Genomic DNA, 22,913 nt, shown 5'->3' with positions numbered 1-22,913 from the left:
AAACTGGAAAGAGATACCAAGTCCTGTTGCAGAACAGAATCAATCCAAAAATGAGGAAAGTGTGCGACAGGGATAAGTACTGGCTGATTGAGGTTCCTGAAGGCACTTCCCGTGAAGAAGAAAAAGCAATTGTGGAGCACTCGATTCGCCCTTATGGAATTCTGCTGAAAGAGGTGTGAGGGAGGAACTCTGACAACCATCCTATCAACCTTGATGGGTCGTGTGGAAACATTTACTGCTGTTGGGATATTAAAAATGTCATTACTTCTGGTTATTTCTCTGAAAGTCTTAGTTAGCTGGAATGATTTGTGTTCCATAAATTATGTGAGACATTAGTTTTCTTCTTAGATTCTAGCAGGATTACATGTTTAAACAGCATTGAATAATATACAATCTGTTATAATGTTTGCTGCATAAACATAAGCAGGAATTGGTGCACATAACATGAATGATACACAATTTTTTCTGTGAATGTGACAGACTCCCGGGTTCATTAGCCGCTGTATAAAAAATCAACAAAGTGCAGTAAACTGTTTGCACTTCAAATCAGTGTTTGTAATAAAATAATAAATTAAGATAATATGATATAGACACACTAGTTTGCAATACCAAGCAGCAAAACGATCTGTTTTGTACAGCTTAAATAGCTGGACACGATGACACCGGAAGCCTCGCACATTAAACTTTATAAATGACCACGCCCATTTTTACAGGAAAAATAAGTGCTGTAGTTTCATCATTGTATACCTCCAGATAAATATAAATGTCTGTCTAAACAAGAATATGTATCCTTTACACTGAACAATACTAAAAGTAGCCTAATAAAGCTGTGAAAATGCCTCATGTTGTTCCTTCATGTAAAACTGCACTTACTATTTCTCAGGTTTGGTTTCATTTTGGTCAGTTTCTCAACAACAAAACAAATATCTTCCATTACATACAGTACCAGCACTTAAAATATATTATATAGGTGTTATTAAACAATTTCAACTGTATTACGATACACAAAACTAACGTTATCCAACAGCAACAACGTAAAAGCTGACTAACAACCCAACAGAAATTAGCTGTATAAAATTGCAACAAATGTATGTGACAAATTGCCTCATGCTGACATTTGACAGTTCAACAATTCATTCAAAGTCAAATTCATTAAAAACTGAATTTAAACTCGCTAGTGTTTTGGGCTAGCAGTTCCCTGGTGAAAAAAACAGCATATGCTACCAGTGTGGGTATGTTTTGATGCTGGAATGCTGGTTAGGTAGGTTTTAAAGCTGGTTTAAGCTGGTCTTTTGCTGGTTTTTGCTGGTCATGTTGCTGGTCAAGGACCAGCATAAACCAGCTAAGGACCAGCATAAACCAGCATCAAAACCTACCTAACCAGCATCCCAGCATCAAAACATACCTACCAGCATATGCTGGTTTTTTCACCAGGGTTAGCATGTTAAACACGTTTGTGTTTCAAGTAAATGCAGATATTGTACATTTTCGGTTCGTTAAAGCGCACCCTGTTGGACATATGATTTATCGCAGGAACGGCCGTCCCCACACACTGTAAAAAATAAAAAACACAATTTGTTGAGTCATCTTAAAATAATTTGTTACCCTGCTGCCTTAAAATTTTAAGTTCAGTCAACTAAAATAAGTTTAGTCAACTTGAAATGTTAAGTTGTACTAAGTAACAACTTAGATATTTGTGTTTGCTAAACTTAACAGATGGGTAAGTAACCCAGCTGCCATAAAATTTTAAGTTAATTCAACTCAAATGTCTAAGTTGTCACTTAGTATAACTTAACATTTCAAGTTGAATAAACTTTTTTTGAGTTGACTGAACTTAAAATTTTAAGGCAGCCAGGTTACAAATTATTTTAAGTTGACTCAACAAAATGTTTTTTTACAGTGCAGTTTAGTTAAAATGTACCAAGTGTTTATAGTTTAACGTTTATTTATAGGTCAGTAAGTTCAGTAGTAGATTAAACTACACTGGCCTATAGAATAGTACGTTATAGTGTACTATAATGCTACGCCACAAATTTAGCCTAGTAATCCATCAAGTAATGTTAGAAATCTCCTTAGTTTACTTCACAAGTACATTCTTGAGCGTACAAAACGACACATAACCACACAAAAGCCTCTTTGCCTGTCGCGGCTTTGGCAGAGCCTTCCTTTTTTGGCACACAGGCATTTGACAAATTAGACCAAAACTAAACACGATTATGTAAATGTATGACAAAATCAAATTACATACTTTTCCAAAAGCGCCTTTGTTTGGGTCCATTATTCTCCTACAATAACGCGGCCCCCCACAGGGCCATTGTAAATTGGGTTACTTGCAATTTTTGGAGAGGGTGTCCTTGGTAAGTAGATGCTTATTTTCGACTATAACACAAGAGACCTGCATAACATTTATTGATATGCAAAGTCCCCAAGACTTTCAAGCGTAAATTCTATTGTAATAATGACCTTGTTAATACATCTTACTCTAACAACTTGTAGATTCTCATCTGTGGAGCCTTGGATTGAATAACTAACTGAATATTGAACATCATGGTACAGGAGACATGTGTTTTTCTATTTTCCCTGACGGCTCTTGGCGTCCTTTATACTATGAACAATGTTCCAGCATTTCAAGAGTGAGTATTCTTGCAAAGTATAAGGCTAATGTAATCATTTCTCATCAAAAATCACAAAAACTTGCTTAAAGTGTTATTAATTTTAAGAATAACCTCTTTGGTCACACTATTTGCATTTGTTTAATAAATGTGACTCTTATTTAGATATTGAACTATGGGGAGCATAGATTTACTAACATCATATTAAATATGCTGATCTTTGAAGATTATTACTCATATGTGACCCTAGATCACAGTCATAAATAAGCTTTCCATTGATGTATGGTTTGTTAGGATAGGACAATATTTGGCTGAGATACAACTATTTGAAAATCTGGAATTTGAGGGTGCAAAAAAATCAAAATACTGAGAAAATCGCCTTTAAAGTTGTCCAGATGAAGTTCTTAGCAATGCATATTACTAATCAAAAATTAAGTTTTGATTTATTTATGGTAAGAAATTTACAAAATATCTAAGTTACATGATCTGTACTTATTATCCTAAGGATTTTTAAGGATAATTTTGACCCATACAATGTTTTTTTGCTATTGTTACAAATATACCAATGCTATTTAAAACTGGTTTTGTGGTCCAGGGTCACATATGTCCCTTATTTCTCTCTTTCTTCCACTTGAGGGCAGTGAAAGCATATGGTACTATTCACAAAATAACAGTCAGACATAGATAGTCAGACATAAAGCATTTCTGTTCTTTTTTTACAAAAAAGAGAGAAAAAAAGTAATTGATTGGTTCTAAACTCAAGCTACTGCTTTTATTGGTATATATATATTTAAAAAAAACAATAGATTATTATAATAATTATTATTATTGTAGAAATTACAGCCTGACCGAAACAGAATATTAAATTCGCAGCATTACACCCATTTAAATGATGCAGGAGCGCCAAAGCAACACAAGCCAAGAAAATTATACACCACGCATGGAAGACTGAGACATTTGTGTGCACATCTCTCCCCAGGCTGGTCTTAACATCACAAAAAGAGACCAAATTAAATTTGGACAGAAATATGACTGCCTGAAATTGCAGTCTGCAACACTTTCATTTGGAGTTTCTGACATTCCTAAACTAAAGGTCAAATGTAAATAACAATTAGTGATGCCCAATTTGCAGAATCATTCTTGTGAGTCGGTTATTTCTAATGAGTTGAACGGATTCTGAATTTTTCTTTAGCCTTTTAAAAAAAACAACAATCAAATTATCCAGAAAGATCGTGGAAAAGTTATGGAAATTCTGTGCCAGCATTGAATCATTTAAACTGTGAAACAGCCACAGTCTCTGTTGGAGGCTGTATTGACTCTCATGTTGACAATAAGACGTGTTCTTTGTCTGAATAGCTCCTCATACAACTGTAATCATGTCTCGGTAGGGCAGGATGGTTGTCACGTGCTCTCCCATCTCATTTGGTGCTCTGGGTGTTGGAATAATTACAGTTCTCGCTGCCAAACCATTTATCTCCGCTCACTTACTGAAGACAGGAAAGAAAATGGCTGAATACACATAGGTGTGTAGCAATTAGGGACAAGACATTATGCGAAATTAATCAGAAATGAATTTATTAAAGTACGGTGTCCTTCAAGAAAGGCGTATTCTTTAAAAAAAACAAAAAAAAACTTATCAATACATCTATGATAATAGTAATAGGTCTACTTGTTTAAAAAAATGTCTGTTTCAAGCTTGCAGCTCCTTATAGGGACGCAAATCTGGTTCACTGGTTCCAACATTGATCCTCCTTCTTAATTTTCCTCATTCTTACTATTTTTATTGTCTTTCTTTTAAAACAGAACAGTCTTTGTGGGCGAGTGTTGTCAGATGAGAAATCGCAAACATTTCACAACCTGTGAACCAGGGTTGCCAGGTTTTTACAACAAAACCCAACAAAACTAGCCCAGTCGCGTTTCGAGAGGGGTTCCCCCGTTAAAAAGTGTTTTTTTTTTGTTGGGGTTCGCCTGGTAAATTCGTACTTCAGCAGGGAAATTATGACGTCATTGGAGTCGCTTCAACCCGCGGGAAGAGTGAAAACCGCGGACTTTGCAACACTGCAACCGACCGCGATTCGCGGCCACTTTTTAAACTATTTACAGACAACGCGTCGGTCACAGAAGGTTAAAACTGATATTATTGTCACTCATAATCATATTATTTTGCATTTACAGGCCAGTGGTTATTCTGGAAATCGGGGTGGCTGTTCTTGTGGCAGTGTTCCTCTTGGTCTACCTCGCTACTCGCTACAACCCTCCGAAAGATCCTTTGTTTTATGGTATGAGCCGATTTGACACTCCTTTGATTGGTTAACTCTTGAAATATGTGGCACATCCTCATTTCTTTCTGACCCTCAAATAAATAAACAACAAATGATCAGAAATGTTCTCTCAAAGTCTCAAAAACACCTTCCTTTATCTGTTTAAATGCACATTCATTTGTATGGGATAGTTTGGGGATCAGTTCTCACTTACTATTGCTTACTAGCATGCATATTACTCACATATCGGTTGTTTATTAGTCCTTACGAAGCACATATTTATTCCTTATTCTGCATGACCATATTTTAGATCTCTTAACCCTATTCCTAAACTAAACAACTACCTTAACCATTGATAAGCAGCAAATTAAGAGTTTATTGAGGCAAAAGTCGTAGTTAACATGAAGAACCTGATCTCACGGATCTCATATTTTACAAGGTGGCTAATTCGTACAACCTGGCTCATACAAATTTGTTTGTTTTGTGTATTTTATGAGGTGGCAAATTTGTAGGATTTCGTATGAATTACCACCCCTAACCATGCCCCTAAACCTACCCCTCATAGAAAACATACAGAATTGTACGAGTGACGTCGTACGAATTAACCACCTCCTAAAAATATGTACGAATTGGTCGTGAGAAATGCTGACACTTGCATTTCATTGACATTTCCTCTCACCATAGTAAAGATTCAGGGATATTTATACAAAGACCTGTTGAAGTTGCGGCCACACTTCGGGGCAAAACTGATATTAGAAACAAATATTAGTTTTTCCGAGAACATTCCATGTAAACTAAATTTTTCTATTGTGCATCCACTTGAGCAATTTAATTAGACACTACAAAAAAAGAAAATATTCTTAAATGTGTACAATACATAAGACGCTATCTCCCTCTCAAATTGTTTAAAATGTCAGACATCATGAAAAATGACAGAATTCTTAGGCATTACTTTCCTTTCCTCATTTACTATCCTTAAAGAGATAGTTCACACAAAAATGCATATTCTGTCATTAATTACTCACCCTGATGTAGTTCCAAACCAGTAAGACCTATGTTCATCTTTAGAACACAAATTAAGATATTTTTAAATCTGAGAGCTTTCACGTTCCAAGACACAGAAAGGTAGGAAAAACATCGTTTAAATAGTCCATGTGACATCAGTTGTTCAACCGTAATATTATGAAGCTACGAGAATACTTTTTGTGCACAATGAAAAAAATAATGACTTTATTCAATAATTGCTCTTTAGTCCAAATACATAATGCAATTCATTATAATTAGCACGTCACCCAAGTTTTTCTGCAGCAGTTTACTTCTTCAACAAAAGAAGCAATATGCTGAAGATACTAGACCTTATGCTTTTTGCTCTTATGCAGCCAAACTTGTCAACACGGCTACTTTACACAAATGCAAGTGCATTAGCAGCTGGTTGAGAATTGCAGATGAGAACATAGCTATAACACTTTTGAAGGAAATTGGTGTACTTACGATCTTTTTGAGTACTTGAGCTTAACTGAGACTTCAGAGCTTGGAGACATTTAAGAGGCTGTTCTGTCGACCTTGATGTGTTGCAATTTTGCGGGATTTAGATTTACTTGGATTTTAGAAACTAAATATGATTGCTGTCCTCACAAGTCAACTGCTTCTTCTTTTTCATGGCCATTTCTCTTAGATGTTGAGGACTAGTGAATCTTTGTGTGAAGTATGAGTAAAATACACACGCCAATGAAGGACATGTAGAAAAATGAATTGTTGAATAAAGTCGTTATTTTTGTTTTCTCTGCGCACAAAAAGTATTCCTGTAGCTTCATAAAATTCCAGTTAAACCACTGCTGTCACATGGACTATTTTACTGATGTCCTTACTACCTTTTTGGGCCTTGAATGTGATAGTTGTGTTGCTGTCTATGCAAGGTCAGAAAGCTCTCAGATTTCATCAGAAATATCTTAATTTGTGTTCTGAAGATGACCGAAGGTCTTACAGGTTTAGAACAACATGTGGGTAAGTAATCAATGACAGAATTTTCATTTTTGGGTAAAACATGTCCACTATTGGCGGACAAATTTAAAAACAAATGCTTTTAAAGAAAGTTTAGCTCACCAATGCCCTCAGAAGTGCCTACTTCGTATTCGAACACAATAGAAAAATATGAGCTTTTGCAATGTAATGCTAAAAATTCAGCTTAAGATAGCAGTGTTATTATAGGTTAGAGTGACTGAGAGGTGACAATGTCATCTGGCACAGCATGTCATTTTGCCCCTGCCGTGATGAAGGAGATGATAATTCCATTATCACACCTGTAATGCAGGTAAAATAAACCAAGACCCCTACGGATTAAAAGGGCTCGGGGAGAAAAAGGGAAGCGAGAAAGACGGAGAGTGAGAACGCCACTATCAGACTGTGCATCTGTGCTCGGCGGACGGCAATACAGCACTTCTCTTTGAGCCGTTATATCTACGAAGCTGTCAGTCAGCTACTCGTGGACGCTAGAAGAATGGCACTGGACAATATCTAGTCTAGCAATCCAACCATGAAATTGGATACAAGAAAAGTATTTGTTACAATAACACACCTGTCTTTACTTTTACTCCCACGGTTTCTTTCACAATAAGCTATGAATTCCATCTGGAAACTTTGCTCAGAAAAGAAGATTATTAAAGGAATCAGTTAGGCTACTTACCATCATGTCAAGCTTTTAGGTGCTTTACAACTCCTGGTCACCATTTATCTAAATATAAAAAAGAGCAGTGTGAGTATTCCCCTAAACTTCTCCATTGTGTTCCATGAAAAATACATAAGTCATATGGTTTTGGAAAGACATGAGAGTGAAGTAAATGATGACAGATTTTTCATGTCTAGGTGAACTATTCCGTTAAATCCTGTGTCTGAGCTTTCAGTGGTGACATTTACAGTCATTATTTTTGCCTCCATGGTTAAGAATTTCCCTTTTTCATGTCCCCTGCCACTCATTATTTGTCACCCAGACGCTTAGGAAATGCCACATGGGGTATTCGCTGTCTCCGCAAAGTGCCCTTTTGGCACAGCTGCACTTTAAACCTGAAAAGGAAAAAACCCAACACATGGCTCCAAATATAAATTTCTTGTTCACACCTCCACTAGCAGATATCATTATCCTCTTCCACCTTGCCAGAAATCAATAGTTGGTATGACTGAAATCTTTTTAATAAAGACAGCAAGAATAAAGGTGGACTAGTTAACTCTTGATAGGGCAGTTGAGCGCTGCAACATCTTATTAGTGAGGTTTTTCTCTTGGCACGTCACAGAAGGCTTAGAGTTAAAGACGAAAACATTTCAATTCAGCGTTTCGAAAGCGCCAGTGAAGCCGAGCTCGTAATCCCACTAGGGAGAGATGTGTTTTCTTGCAAAGCCTGCAATTAAAACTGAACAAAGTGACTGAAAATTTCTCTTTCATTTAGACAAGAGCAGTTTCCCACTTTCTGAGGAAGAAAATGTTCTATTGTTTGATGCCAGACCAGTATGTGACATTTGCATACAAGAATATGTAGAAAATATGTAACAATCTGATCATGTGACTGACTAAATTCCACTTATTGCATGACTACTCACCAAATAGATAGGCGTATATTTGAATATTCATTTTAGTTCAAATTATGTTGTAATCTTGTATATTATTTAAAAAATTGCCTACAAAGTAGCCTACAAAACAGTCAATCTAGAAGACTGATATACAGTACAGCATTGCTACTGATGGCGAATATTAGAAATATGTGACCACTGAGTGTCACAATGGACCAGTCAGAATCGAGCATTCCAAACGAGCACCCACAACTGACCAATCAAAATCAAGTATTCTAGTGGGCCACCCACAAGTCACCAATCAGAACTGAGCATTCCATAGGATTGCCTGCAATTGACCAATCAAAACTGAGCATTCCATAGGACTACCTGCAATTGTCCAATCAAAACCGAGTATTCCAGAGGATGCTTGCAACTGACCATTCAGAATTAAGCATTCCAGAGGGCTGCCCACAACTGCTCAATCAGATTTGAGTATTCCACAGGGCTGCATACAACTGACCAATCAGAATCAAGTATTCCAGAGGGCTGCCCATAACTGACCAAATAGAATTGAGTATTACATAGGACCGCCCACAAATGACCAATTAAAATGGTCAAAAAAATCAGAATTGAGTGGGACTGTCCACAAATGACTAATCAGAACCAATTATTCCATGGGACTGGCCACTAATGACCAATCAGAATCGAGTATTCCATGGGACTAATCAGAATTGAGTATTTCATAGGACAGCCCACAACTGACCAATCAGACTAGAGTATTACAGAGGGCTGTCCACAGTTGACCATTCAGACTCGAGTATTCCAGAGGGCCACCCACAGTTGACCAGATTCAAGTATTCCTTAGGACTGCCCCGTAATTGACCAATTAGACTCGAGTATTTCAGAAAGCTGTCCACAGTTTACCAATCAAACTCGAGTATTCCATAGGACCGCCCACAGATGACCAATCAGACTCGAGTATTTCAGAAGGCCACCCACAGTTGCCCAATAAGACTCGGGTATTCCATAGTACCACCCACAATTGACTAATTAGAATTGAGTATTCCATAAGACCACCCACAATTGACCAGTCGGACTCAGGTATTCCATAGGGCCGCCCACAACTGACTAATCAGACACGTATTCCATAGGACCACCCACAACTGACCAGTCAGACTTGAATATTCCAGAGGGCCACTCACAGTTGACCAATCAGACTAGAGTATTCCATAGAACCACCCACAGTTGACCAATCAGACCAGAGTATTCCATAGGACCACTCACAACTGACCAGACTCGAATATTCCAGAGGGCCGGTCACACTTGACCAATCAGACTTGAGTATTCCATAGGACCACCCACAACTGACCAGACTTGAATATTCCAGAGGGCCGGCCACAGTTGACCAATCAGACTTGAGTATTCCATAGGACCACCCACAACTGATCAGTCAGACTCAAATATTCCAGCGGGCCGGTCACACTTGACCAATCAGACTTAATTATTCCATAGGACCACCCACAACTGACCAGACTCAAATATTCCAGAGGGCCGGTCTGACCAATCAGACTTGAGTATTCCATAGGACCACCCACAACTGACCAGACTCCCACCCACAACTGATATTCCAGGACAGACTCAAATATTCCAGCGGGCCGGTCACACTTGACCAATCAGACTTAATTATTCCATAGGACCACCCACAACTGACCAGACTCAAATATTCCAGAGGGCCGGTCACACTTGACCAATCAGACTTGAGTATTCCATAGGACCACCCACAACTGACCAGACTTGAATATTCCAGAGGGCCAGCCACAGTTGACCAATCAAACTTGAGTATTCCATAGGACCACCCACAACTGACCAGACTCGAATATTCCAGAGGGCCGGCCACAGTTGACCAATCAGACTTGAGTATTCCATAGGACCACCCACAACTGACCAGACTTGAATATTCCAGAGGGCCGGCCACAGTTGACCAATCAGACTTGAGTATTCCATAGGACCACCTACAACTGACCAGTCAGACTCAAATATTTCAGAGGGCTGGTCACAGCTGACCAATCAGACTAGAGTATTCCATAGGGCCACTCACAGTTGACCAGTCAGACTCAAATATTTCAGAGGGCTGGTCACAGCTGACCAATCAGACTTGAGTATTCCATAGGACCACCCACAACTGACCAGACTTGAATACTCCAGAGGGTCGGTCACACTTGACCAATCAGACTTGAGTATTCCATAGGACCACCTACAACTGACCAGTCAGACTCAAATATTTCAGAGGGCTGGTCACAGCTGACCAATCAGACTAGAGTATTCCATAGGACCAATCAGAATGGAGTATTCCATAGGATCACCCATAACTGACCAATCAAAATCGAGTATTCTTTCAAAATATCGAAACATCAAGTAACCAAAGGTAAAAATCGTAAAGCAATCAGAATGAAGACACCCATAACTGACCAATCAAAATGACTCAAAATATCTCAAGTAACAAAAATGTCTCACTTAACGTACATACACCACAATATCTAACATACTCAAAAACAAATACATTTCAACACTAAACAAAAGTGTTGTTATGTATACACAGTAAATTTCTTTTTTTCAGTTTTTGCAGAGTTTTCCTTCACGTGTGTCATTGACCTCACGAGCGCTCTAGAATATGATGGCTTCACCTCAGGGTTCATGGAGTTCTACCAGAAAATGGTCAGTATCATGAGAAAGCAGTGTTGATGTTATCGATTTTCTGATCTAAACCTATCTGACAATGGTTTTGCTGGTTCTCCAGGGGGAGCCATATCTCGGCACTCCTTACGCTATCATGATGTGCTATTGGGATGGTATAGTGCACTTTATCCTCTACCTGATGCTAATAAACCGCATGTCAAACAGGTTTGTAAATTATATATGTCTACTCTGTATGGAATTTAAATATCTTAAGATGTATAATCTTCCATTTTTGAAAGGTTGTTTCATGTCGTAGCATCTGCGTTAAGAGATTTTATTCGGGTAAAAATCACGTATTCTAAATGACGATTTAATATGACTGAATCAACAGGTTAGACCCACAAAAATTTAATTACATTTTTAAGGATCGGATCAAGTAGAAATAAGGTTGTGACACGATCTGGCAAGAACATGACATGAAAGTACATGCTGTGATGTTGAAAAGGATGTGGATGTTCCTAAATTAGTGTTTCCTATCATCCCAGGCAACAATACCGCACATTGGGTCTTTTCTGGGCTGGATCACTGTGCGCCAACATGATTGTGTTTGTACCTGGAATCGTGGTTGGTGAGTCAAAGTAAATAAAAGATCAAATATTCCTTCTGAACATCATGTAAGATGCTTCCCAAATACGTTTTACATGCAGGTAAATATGGCTCAGAGATGCGTCCTGCCTTCTGGCTTAACGTGCCGTTTCTCTTGGTGCCCATATGGGGAGCAGTTTCCTTGTTCTCCAGGCCAAGGGATATGCCTCTTGTGGGAGCATCCAAGGTGAAGAACCAGACACCATTGACCTTGGTCAGTGGTTAGTGTTTTCTCTACAGAATCTGGAATGTTTGAACAATGGTGCTTGTATCCATCAGGCTGAACGTGAGCAGAAAAAAGCCTTAATCTGGCGCCCACTGGATCTTCTCTTTGTGGTTTATCTAGTAGCTGCCATGGGATTCACTATCTTTAGAGGACTGGTATGTTGGTCTATGGATGTGCCTGAACCCAAATACTGTATTCGGAAAGGAAATAACGTGCTCTATGGAACCGCCAAAAGGAATAAATACAAGATGTAAGGGAAAAAAATTACTTTAAATCCTTTCTCCCGCAATTATATCGTTAGGTAATTATCCTGGATATAAATTGTGGGCATTAGGGAGCCGCTATTAAAGGATTAGTTCACTTCCAGAATAAAAATGTTCTGACAGTTTACTCACCCCCATGTCATCCAAGATGTTCATGTCTTTCTTTCCTCAGTCGAAAAGAAACATTGCAGGATTTTTCTCTATATAGTGGACTTCAACATTGGCTAATGGGTTAAAGGTCCAAAAGTATATTCAATATTCAAACTTCAATGTTAGGCGGAATTAATTGCGATTAATCACGATTAATTTCAGAAAAAAATGTGCAATTAATTAGTTACTTTTTTTTTTAATCGACTGACAGCATTAACCCTTTCACGCGTACGATCACACCAGTGTGATCATTCTTGGCTGGTCCCTGGAGCGTACGATCACACCGGTGTGATTCGAACGTTCAGCGCGTCACGTGATAAACCGCTGAATTCAAATCTGCTTTGGCGCTTTGGCTGGCGCTGAGCCAGATCGGACGCGCTGAGCACTTGTCATATTATCGCAACTATTCCGTGTTTTCAACCATATAATGCTTATTTTAGGTTCCAGACATTTACATACAGATAAGTCCTAGTAAAACGATGCATTTATAGTTTGCAAAATACACGCCGATGTCTATGGAAGCGGCAATAATGATCCTTACAAATGTTATCTGACGACATGTTTTATTGATATCATATACACATTGTGTAGGTAACTATAAAGTTTACTCTGCTCTTCTCCAAGCTCACCAGAGACTTACTTTAATGTTTTTCGGGAGGAGAGGATGAATTTGCGTTTTGTAAATCCCACAGCTCGGATTCAACGCGAACTAACATGGCGGCGCCCATCACCCGGCATAGATCAACTAACACGCTCATTATAACAGTGTTTAAACCTCCAAATACATTTACTTGCACATATTTCAGAATCGGAATATCAGATATTTCATAATACAGTGAGTACGTTTGTGAATATTAATAATAAAAAGGGGAAAACGATATAAAAGTGATACATGTGTACTACAGCGCTATTGTGGCTGCGTTGTATCACGTGACAAACACGACGCGTCGCCATGGAAACAATAAGGCTATACGTTCTAAATAACGGTCGCCTAAAAAAACTCACTCTGGGGGCTCAGCTAGAATATTTTAAACTCACGTGTGAAAGGGTTAACTGTAACAATTTTTCTCCATATAGTGAACTGAAACTGTGAGTTGAAGGTCCAAAACTATATTAAAAATTTTAATGTTAAGTGGGATTAATTGCGATTAATCACAATTAATCGTGATTAATTTCAGAAAAAAAGGTGTGATTAATTAGTTATTTTTTTAATCGATTAACAGTACTAACTATAAAAAAAAATTCTGCATATAGTGGATTTCAACAGTGACCAGTGAGATGAAGGTCCAAAAGCATATTTAAAAACTTTAAAGTTAGGTGGAATTAATCATGAAATTAATCATGATTAATTTCAGAAAAAACACGATTAAGTAGTACATTTTTTTTAATCAGCTGTATTAAAAGTATATGTAAAATATAAAGTATATAATTAAAAACTTTAATGTTAAGTTATCACAATTACTTTAATGTTAAGTTATTGTGATCAATTTAAGAAAAAGTTACGATTAATTAATTTTTTCAATCAATTTTTTCTGAAATTAATCACAATTAATTGTGATTAATCTTGATTAATTTCAGAAAAAAGTGTGATTAGTTAGTTAATTTTTTTATTGATTGAAAGCACTAACTGTAACAATTTTTCTCCATATAGTGAACTTCAACGGTGGCCAATGGGTTGAAGGTCCAAAAGTACATTTAAAAACTTAAGTGTTAGGTGGAATTAATTGTGATTAATCACGATTAATTTCAGAAAAAAGGTGCGATTAATTAGTTACTTTTTTTTAATCGATTGACAGCATTAACTGTAACAATTTTTCTCCATATAGTGAACTTAAACTGTGGGTTGAAGGTCCAAAACTATATTAAAAACTTTAATGTTAAGTGGGATTAATCGTGATTAATCACAATTAATCGTGATTAATTTCAGAAAAAAAGTGTGGTTAGTTAGTTATTTTTTTTAATCGATTGAAAGCACTAACTGTAACAATTTTTCTCCATATAGTGGATTTCAACAGTGACCAGTGGGTTGAAGGTCCAAAAGCATATTTAAAAACTTTAATGTTAGGTGGAATTAATCACGATTGATCACGATTAATTTCAGAAAAAAGGCGCGATTAAATAGTACATTTTTTGTATTAAAAGTATATTTAAAATATAAAGTATATTAAAAAACGTTAATGTTAAGTGGGATTTATCACGATTAATCACACTTAATAGTGATTAATTTCAGAAAAAGTTGTGATTAATTAATTAATTTTTTCAATCGATTTTTTTCTGAAATTAATCACAATTAATTAAAACAATTAAAAGTGTGATTAGTTAGTTAATTTTTTTAATTGATTGAAAGCACTACCTGTAACAATTTTTCTCCATATAGTGCTTCAACGGTGGCCACTGGGTTGACGGTCCAAAAGTATATTTGAAAACTTTAATGTTAGGTGGAATTAATCGCAGTTAATTTCAGAAAAAAAGGGACGATTAATTAGTTAATTTTTTTAATTGATTAACAGTATTAACTGTAAAAAAAAATCTACATAAAGTGGACTTAAACGTTGGCTAATGGGTTGAAGGTCCAAAAGTATATTTAAAAACTTCAATGTTAGATGGAATTAATTGCGATTAATCACGATTAATTTCAGAAAAAAGGTGCGATTAATTAATTACTTTATTTAATCGATTGACAGCATTAACTGTAACACTTTTTCTCCATATAGTGGACTTTAAAGGTGGCCAATGGGTTAAAGGTTTAAAAGTATATTTAAAAACTTTAATGTTAGGTGGGACCAATCATAATTACGCTACAACTAGCAAGCGGCTGACCTTGTCCCTTAAGTGACTCGTATCATGCATTATTCATTTTCCGTGCCTTTTCGAATACCAAATTCACTATTCGGGCACATCCCAGTTCTTACCATATGCTTGGTTATAATCTCTATAATTCTGCAAAAATCTGTTGGGACAAAGAAACTCATATGTTTATCCATACAGGCGGTACTTGATTGCCCATTAGATATCCTCAATAGATATGTGACAGAGTATGAACCGTATCTGAAGGATCCTGTGGGCTTCCCCAAAGTTATGGTGAGTACATATTCACATACTCTCAAATAACCACATTCAGTCAGTTTTAGGCCAACACATTCAGGCAGATCTCTGCTTCTTAATACCCTAAGCTTTACAGCATTAAGCTCCTCTAAATGACTGTACGGTACTTTCTAGATAGGTATTACTCATCATTAGCACTCAATAGACTGGGTGGCTTATTGTCACCTTGGGTAGTCGAAGAATATCCCCTCTGTCTCAACCCGAGCACAAAGGTATTGAGGGAACCTTTGTTTTTGTTTAGATTGGGGTTTTAGCTTGGTCAATAGGTTATCAAAAGTCCTTGTTCTATCTGAAACCCTGGCACAATGGTGGCCCATCGATCAGGCAGGAGATGTGCTGTGAGAACTTGATAAGGTAATCCCACCCATGAGTCCTGGCTGAGCCCCTCCATCAACTCAAACAAGCAGAGGGTGTGACATGTGTGGTAATGTGTCTGATAAGGAACGAGGGCGAGCCAACACGTATGTTTGGACAGAAGACAGAGACCTGCTTCGATCGCATAATACCTGTGCACTCTGGGACGCGTCCAGGTGTTGCGGAGAATATTTATGCAGCATGTATTGGGCAGGGTAAATTCCTTGTAATGTTTCTGCTTAAATTCCAATTCAGCATCTGTGGGACTGATTCGATTCTAATTGCAACTCATAATTGAAAAAAAATGAAAAACTGTGTGTGTATATAATTGAAAAACTGTGTGTGTATATATATATATATATTTGTGTAATACGTCATTATTAAAAATACTAAAATATGTAATTTTTTATTATAATTTTATATAATTGACATAACTGACATTTTTATTTTATCAATTATTATTTATTTTCAAATAAATAAATGTTGTAATTAAATCTTAAATTATATGGTGTATATTATTTTTTGTAATACTTTATTATAAAAATGTAAATATAAAAAAATATTTGTTTGAATTTTTATTGATTATTTATACTTATACCTCAATAGCTATTATTTAAAAGTGCACTTATAATGTATGTATAATGTATAATTTGTATGTATAAGTTTACATTTTTTTGTCGTTTTAATTTTTACATTTTATAATAAATATTTATATATATATATATATATATATGTAATAAATAAATGAATATTTATAATACAAAATTTTAGTCACATTTGTAATGTATGTATAATGTATGTTTACATAAATTTTTAGTCATTTTTGCAATTTTTTTGTTCATTTTACTTTTTTATTTTATTATAAATATAAAAAATATATAAAAACAAATTATATATACTATTTGTGTAGTAATTTATTTTTATAAATACTAAAGTATTATTTTTTATTATAATTATATTATAACAATAAATATTTTATAATAAATATTAAAATAGATTTTTTCTAAAATACTTGTTTGAATTTTTATTAATTATTATCTAAACTTATACCTAAATAGCACCTTTATATATATATATATATATATATATATATACACACACACACACACACACTATTTTGTGTAATACTTCATTATTATATTATGCTAAAATATTTATTTTTATTATAATTTTATTTTTATAATTGACATTTTTATTTTATTAATTATTATTTATTTTCAAATAAATTATTTTTATAATTAAATATCAGATACTATAAATTATTTTGGTGATACTTTATTATAAATATAAAAAAATAATAATTTTAGAAATTGTATTTATTATTTATACCTAAATAGCTGCTTATTTTAAATTTATATTGGTTTATAGATACATACATTTGAACTGCATGTATTTAAATTAAAAATTATAAAAACGTTTATAAAAATTCAAAATATAAAATAAACTACAAACAGAAATATAAATAATGTACAATAATGTTTTTATTTATTCTGTTGTTTTTATTCAAATATTTATTTTTATTTATTTTAAGCACTCAGATTGATATAATTTAATGTATATATTTTTTTATATAAATTTAATTAGTATTTGTGGGGGAAAAAACATTTTGGTCCCTGAGCTTCATTTTCATTGTACCTGACATTAGACATTTTCTAAAAGTGTGTCTGAATTCAACGACTAGGCAAACATGACTTTCACAGGCTGTTATAACTTTTTTAAAAGACACCACGTGCTGTGCAACACAAACAGGCTCTGCTTAGGGTCTAATTGTGGGCAATACATCCATGTTTGTGTTTTTAAGCTTCAATAAGTATGAATGATGGTGTGAACTCAATGCAATCGGGCCGATCTGTATTCAGCGGGAGTGCATTGCTGCGGCTGCGCTGGTGCCCTTGGGAATTGAGTTGGACTGCATTAATTTGCCATCAAAGCACTGGTGTGTAGAGGCAAGGCGTGTAGTGTTGACACACAGATTGAAATAATACTTGTTGCACGATGTCTTTTCGTCTCCAGATGTTGCTGCTCCTATTCCATGCGCTTCCAATGCTGGGTTCATTTGCATATGGGCTCTGCACACCTGGCTGCACTTGGATGCTTGATCGGACCGTATTTTTTGCAGGTGCCATTTTACAGGTAATACATGAAAAAAAACATCTCCAATGTTGAGTCGAAGCTGTGAGAAGAAAGCAAGAAAACATCTGTTAGAAACTCTGAATCATATGTCTAAGGTTCACTGAGGCATAATGTATTTCCTCCATAGTTTCTGGCAGAATCTAGAGATTTCTGTCTACTATATGCTGACGTTATAGAAAGGGACCATCAAACGGTACCACGATCAAAGCCCTGGTCTGAACAAGCTCATCCAGCCCCCCTTTAATTCCCAGTATGAGGCCTGAGCAGTCAGCATTCCTAATCAAAGACCTCCAGTAGAACAGGACTTCACTGTAGGAGTTTCAGTGTAGATCTCCAGCTCCACATACTAATGAATGCCTCCTCAAAGCTGAGAGGATGTCATTGAGGGCTATTCATCTCTACTTACCCATAGGCAGAGACCTCTAAAAATACATTTCAAGGTCTTGGATGAGTCCTCACTATCGAGACCTTCACTGAACTCTACAAAAGTGCAATATAAAATAGATTCAGATAACAGTTGTTAGCCAACTATGGTCGCAGGCAGGGTTGCCAGGTTTTCACAATAAAACCCACCCAATTGCTACTCAAAACTAGCCCAAAGGTTTTGAGGGAGGGTCCCCTGTTAAAAATCGCATTCTGGGGGATAAAATACATGTTTTTTGTTGGGGTTTCCCTGGTAAATTCACATTTCAGTGGCTAAATATGACGTTATTGGGGTTGATTCAACCCACAGACATAAAAAACAACCCGTGGCAACAGTGTAAAAGTAACCCAATTCCACAGGAAAACACTGGTTGCAAGTTACGTCATTACCAACGTAGTCGGATGACTCAGTGTTTCCTGAAACCACTGTTCCAATAAACAATCGCAAACTGCATCACAAACTTTGGGTGTCCAATCTCTGTTAAAAAAAATTATGAGAAGAGGCAGAAAACAAGAGTCACGCAGTCTGTGTTTGACAAATCGTTAATGGCTGGTCTATGTGGTAATACAGTACATTGGGCAGGACATCCAAATGCTCATCTATCATTCATCAACCTCAAATATGGCTTTTCATCTAAAAGATGTATGTGGCAGCAACTTTGCATGGCCCCTCAATCTAATGTTAACTGAAAAAAAATGTGCGCTTTTCTAGTGTGGAATAGCTGAATAGTAGCACACTCACTTCATGACAGATGGAGGCACCGGTGTGGTCACTTACACTTAAAACACTCCATCATTTTTGGTCATATGGATAAAACAAATACATCTTTCGAATTTGTAAAGACTTTACTTTGTTTGTGTGCAGTCAGAATAACAACGAAACATTGCGCTTTTGTAAAATAACGAAAGCAAACAGGATGTGCTTTCTGCTCTCTCGGTCTCTGTGAACTTGGGCGCAAAAAAATTCTAAACTCTGTGTATACTTGCCTTACAGACATGAAAAATATAGGCTATCTATAGAACGTGAAATGTCTACTTTTAAATGTATCAAATCAAAAAGAAAATAAATATTCTCAAATTATGTAATCCATATAAAACATGCATTTGAGGGGGGGTCCCCTGTTAAAAATGGGATGAAATACATATTTTTTGTTGGGGTTCCCCTGGTAAATTCACATTTCAGGGGATAAATATGACATTATTAGGGTAGATTCAACCTGAGGACATCAAAAACAACCCACGGCAACAGTGTAAAAGTAGCTCGATTCCACGGGAAAACCGCAGACTTGGCAACACTACGTCATTACCAACGTAGTCGGATGATTCAGTGTTTCCTGAAACCATTGTTCCAATGAACAATTGCAAACTGCATCACAAACTTTGGGTGTCCAATCTCTGGTGAAAAAATGGCAAGAAGAGGCTTGGTCAACCAAAATTGTATTAGTCACTTAGCTGCAGAAAACCGGAGTCATTCAGTCTGTGATCGACAAATCAATGGCTGGTCTATGTGGTAATACAGTACATCGGGGAGGACATCCAAACGCCAATCATTCATCGAACTCAAATATGGCTTTTCATGATGTATGTGGTAGCAACTTTACATGGCCGCTCAATCTAATGTTAACTGAGAAAAATGTATGCTTTTCTAGTGTGGAATAGCTAAATAGTAGCACGCTCACTTCATGACAGATGGAGGCACCGGTGTGGTCACTTGCACTTAAAATACTCTGTCATTTTTGGTCATACAACTTAGTCTCTAACTTGCACCAATATGTATCAACGATTTTGATGACATCACCCTGCACTTCAGCTTCTCATCAAACGTTCCATCCAATCAAATGCTCTCTAGAATCCGACGCGACTGAAAACGGTCTAAATAAAATCACTTGTTCACAGAATTTGTATTTTCTGTACGGTGAAGGGCACGTAGTGCACTATATAGGGGATAGGGAACGATTCAGACAGTGTAAATATGCTTTTCATTGGAGTAAATGAATATATTTTATAACGATATGGATGAGATTGTGGCTGTCATATACTCTCAAGTGCAGCTTTACTGAGCTCTAAGGCTTTGGCCCAAGCTGTGATATAAACAAAAACGCTATTGGCTATTTAAAAAAGGGGGCGGGACTGCTCGATGTGTCTTGCCCTGTCTTCCTGTTTCAGTTTAAATTACGTCAATACAGAAGAACACTGTGTGTTTCACAGCACTTAAGTGGACCTTTGTGTTATTTAACATATTTAGTTATTGCAGCTTTTCATTATATTCTGAGTTTGCATTTTACTGTTTTTATTCATTTTGAGGAATACTGAATCTGCTTTTGTGCAAGTCTTTAGTCAAGGACAGCAGTAACCATCATGTTTACACAATGCCTCTGCACTTACTCCTGATTTCTCTCAACATTGTGACAGGAGAGCTCAATAAATTGGAAAACTGGTGTTACTTATTTGAAAAAGTAACTCAGATATTTTTCTTGTAAATGAAAATTAAGGTGTTACTTTACTAGTTACTTGAAAAAAGTAATCTGATTACTTAACTCGGGTTACTTGTAATGTGTTACCCCCAACACTGCTTAGAGAAATTACGATGTGGAGAAAGCTGCTGGCTGAGTATATGAATAGCATATTGCATCAATTACTCATCCTTATGTTGTCCTAAACCCGTGAGACCTTTGTTCATCTTCAGAACACAAATTAAGATATTTTTGGTGAAATCCGAGAGCTTTCTGACCCTGCATAGACAGCAATGCAACTGACACGTTCAAGGCTCAGAAAGGTAGTAAGAACATTGTTAAAATAGTCCATATGACATCAGTGGTTCAACCTTAAATTTATGAAGCTACGAAAATGCTTTTTGTGCGCTAAGAAAACAAAAATAACGACTTTATTCAACAATTTCTCCTCTTCTGTGTCAGTCTTCAGCAAGCGTTCACAATACTACCACGATATATGAACAAAAAGTAATTTTGTAGCTTCATAAAATTATGGTTGAACCACTGATGTCACATGGACTATTTTAACAATGTTCTTACTACCTTTCTGGGCCTTGAACGTGTCAGTTGTGTTGCTGTCTATGCAGGGTCAGAAAGCTTTCGGATTTCATCAAAAATATCTTCATTTGTGTTCCGAAGATGAACGAAGGTCTTACGGGTTTGGAATAACAAAAGGGTGAGTAATTAATCACAGATTTTTCATTTTTGGATGAACTACACTTTAAAAAATAAAGGTGCTTCACGATGTCATAGAAGAACCTTTTTTGTCTAAATGGTTCCATAAAGGACCTTTAACATCTGAAGAACCTTTCTGTTTCACAAAAGGTTCTTTATGGCGAAATAAGGTTCTTCAGATTATAAAAAGGTAAGAAAGAGATGGTTCTTTGAAGAACCTTTTACTAAATGGTTCTTTGTGGAACCAAAAATGGTTCATCACTGTGAAGAACCTTTTAAGCACCTTTATTTTTAAGAGCGTATCCCTTGTTTGGTTGCATATTGGTTCAAATCAAAGTGGCCAAAAGTGTTTTGGAAAAAACATGCTTAGGCCCTCCAATTTTAATGGATTTGTTTTGCCTGTTTTTTCAAAAATTGTCTTATTGATTAAATCAAACTCTCACCCACAAAAACATCTTGTGCTTCTGTCCACCACAGTGCCAGTGGTCTCATATCGGAGCGTCGCTGCACTCGCGCACTGCAGAAATATACAGGATTCCCATCACGACCCTGGTGCCCGTCCTCCTCCTCAACCTGCTGTACGCGGTCGGTCCTGTACTGCTCGCCCTGCGTTGCAAACGAGAGCCAGACTACTTCCTTTCCATCGCACCTGTGGGGCAAACTAACAATGAGAAGAAATTAAGTTAAACCGGTTGAGAAAAACAAAAACACTGACCTTAATGGAATAGTTCACACTAGTATTGAAGTTCCATCATCATTTTTACTCACACTAGGTGAGTAAACTATTCCTTTAGAAAAAGTGCATTTCAAAACAGATTAATTGGCACAACTGTGTTCCAGTGGGTTTCTGTTAATTTGGTAATCACGTAGGTTACAAGACCTTGCCTTTGAAACGTCTTGATTGTGTCAGTTGCCAGAGCTACGGCTGTTACTGAAATCCTCATGAGAAAAACAACTCTAAATTGCATGAGGCTGAGATCATTAAAGCATGGCTCGTTCTACCTGTCTTGAGACAAACAAGACCTCTAACACTGCAGTTTATTAGCTTTCTGTCCTTCACCGTAATAAATGTCATGTGCTGCAACTGGAAGTTTCTTATTCTAGTGTATTTTCCATCTGTTCCACACACGTCACAATGTAAAACATGCCAGAACCTTCTCTTGAAAAATTGACTGCTCTCATAGGTAATAAAAACTATCCAACAAGATCTCCGTCTGCATACGTTGTATGTACATGATCAAGTCAGCAGGGTTGAGCTCTACAACTACTAACCTTAAAAGCAATCCTTGCTCAGCAGCTTTTTTCATGCTGATGAAGAGCAATGCATGAAATTTCTGCTTGCACACACAAACGGC

The 22,913-nt window shown here is 36.5% G+C and overlaps 1 protein-coding gene across 1 annotated transcript; it reads left to right on the top strand.

Moving 5' to 3' along the window:
* Nucleotides 1-1,882: 1,882 nt before the first annotated feature.
* On the top strand, nucleotides 1,883-22,758 carry tm6sf2b (transmembrane 6 superfamily member 2b). The gene is made up of 11 exons (XM_051095309.1): nucleotides 1,883-2,357; nucleotides 2,497-2,633; nucleotides 4,788-4,891; nucleotides 11,034-11,131; nucleotides 11,214-11,317; nucleotides 11,638-11,720; nucleotides 11,800-11,924; nucleotides 12,017-12,118; nucleotides 15,365-15,457; nucleotides 17,849-17,968; nucleotides 22,036-22,758. The coding sequence occupies exons 2-11, from the start codon at nucleotides 2,548-2,550 to the stop codon at nucleotides 22,243-22,245; spliced, it is 1,125 nt and encodes a 374-aa protein (XP_050951266.1). The 5' UTR covers nucleotides 1,883-2,357; nucleotides 2,497-2,547; the 3' UTR covers nucleotides 22,246-22,758.
* Nucleotides 22,759-22,913: the final 155 nt, after the last annotated feature.

The sequence above is a fragment of the Labeo rohita genome, chromosome 22, assembly GCF_022985175.1.
Source record: "Labeo rohita strain BAU-BD-2019 chromosome 22, IGBB_LRoh.1.0, whole genome shotgun sequence".
Classification (NCBI taxonomy): Eukaryota; Metazoa; Chordata; class Actinopteri; order Cypriniformes; family Cyprinidae; genus Labeo; species Labeo rohita.
This window is presented reverse-complemented; position numbering and strand designations above follow the sequence as displayed.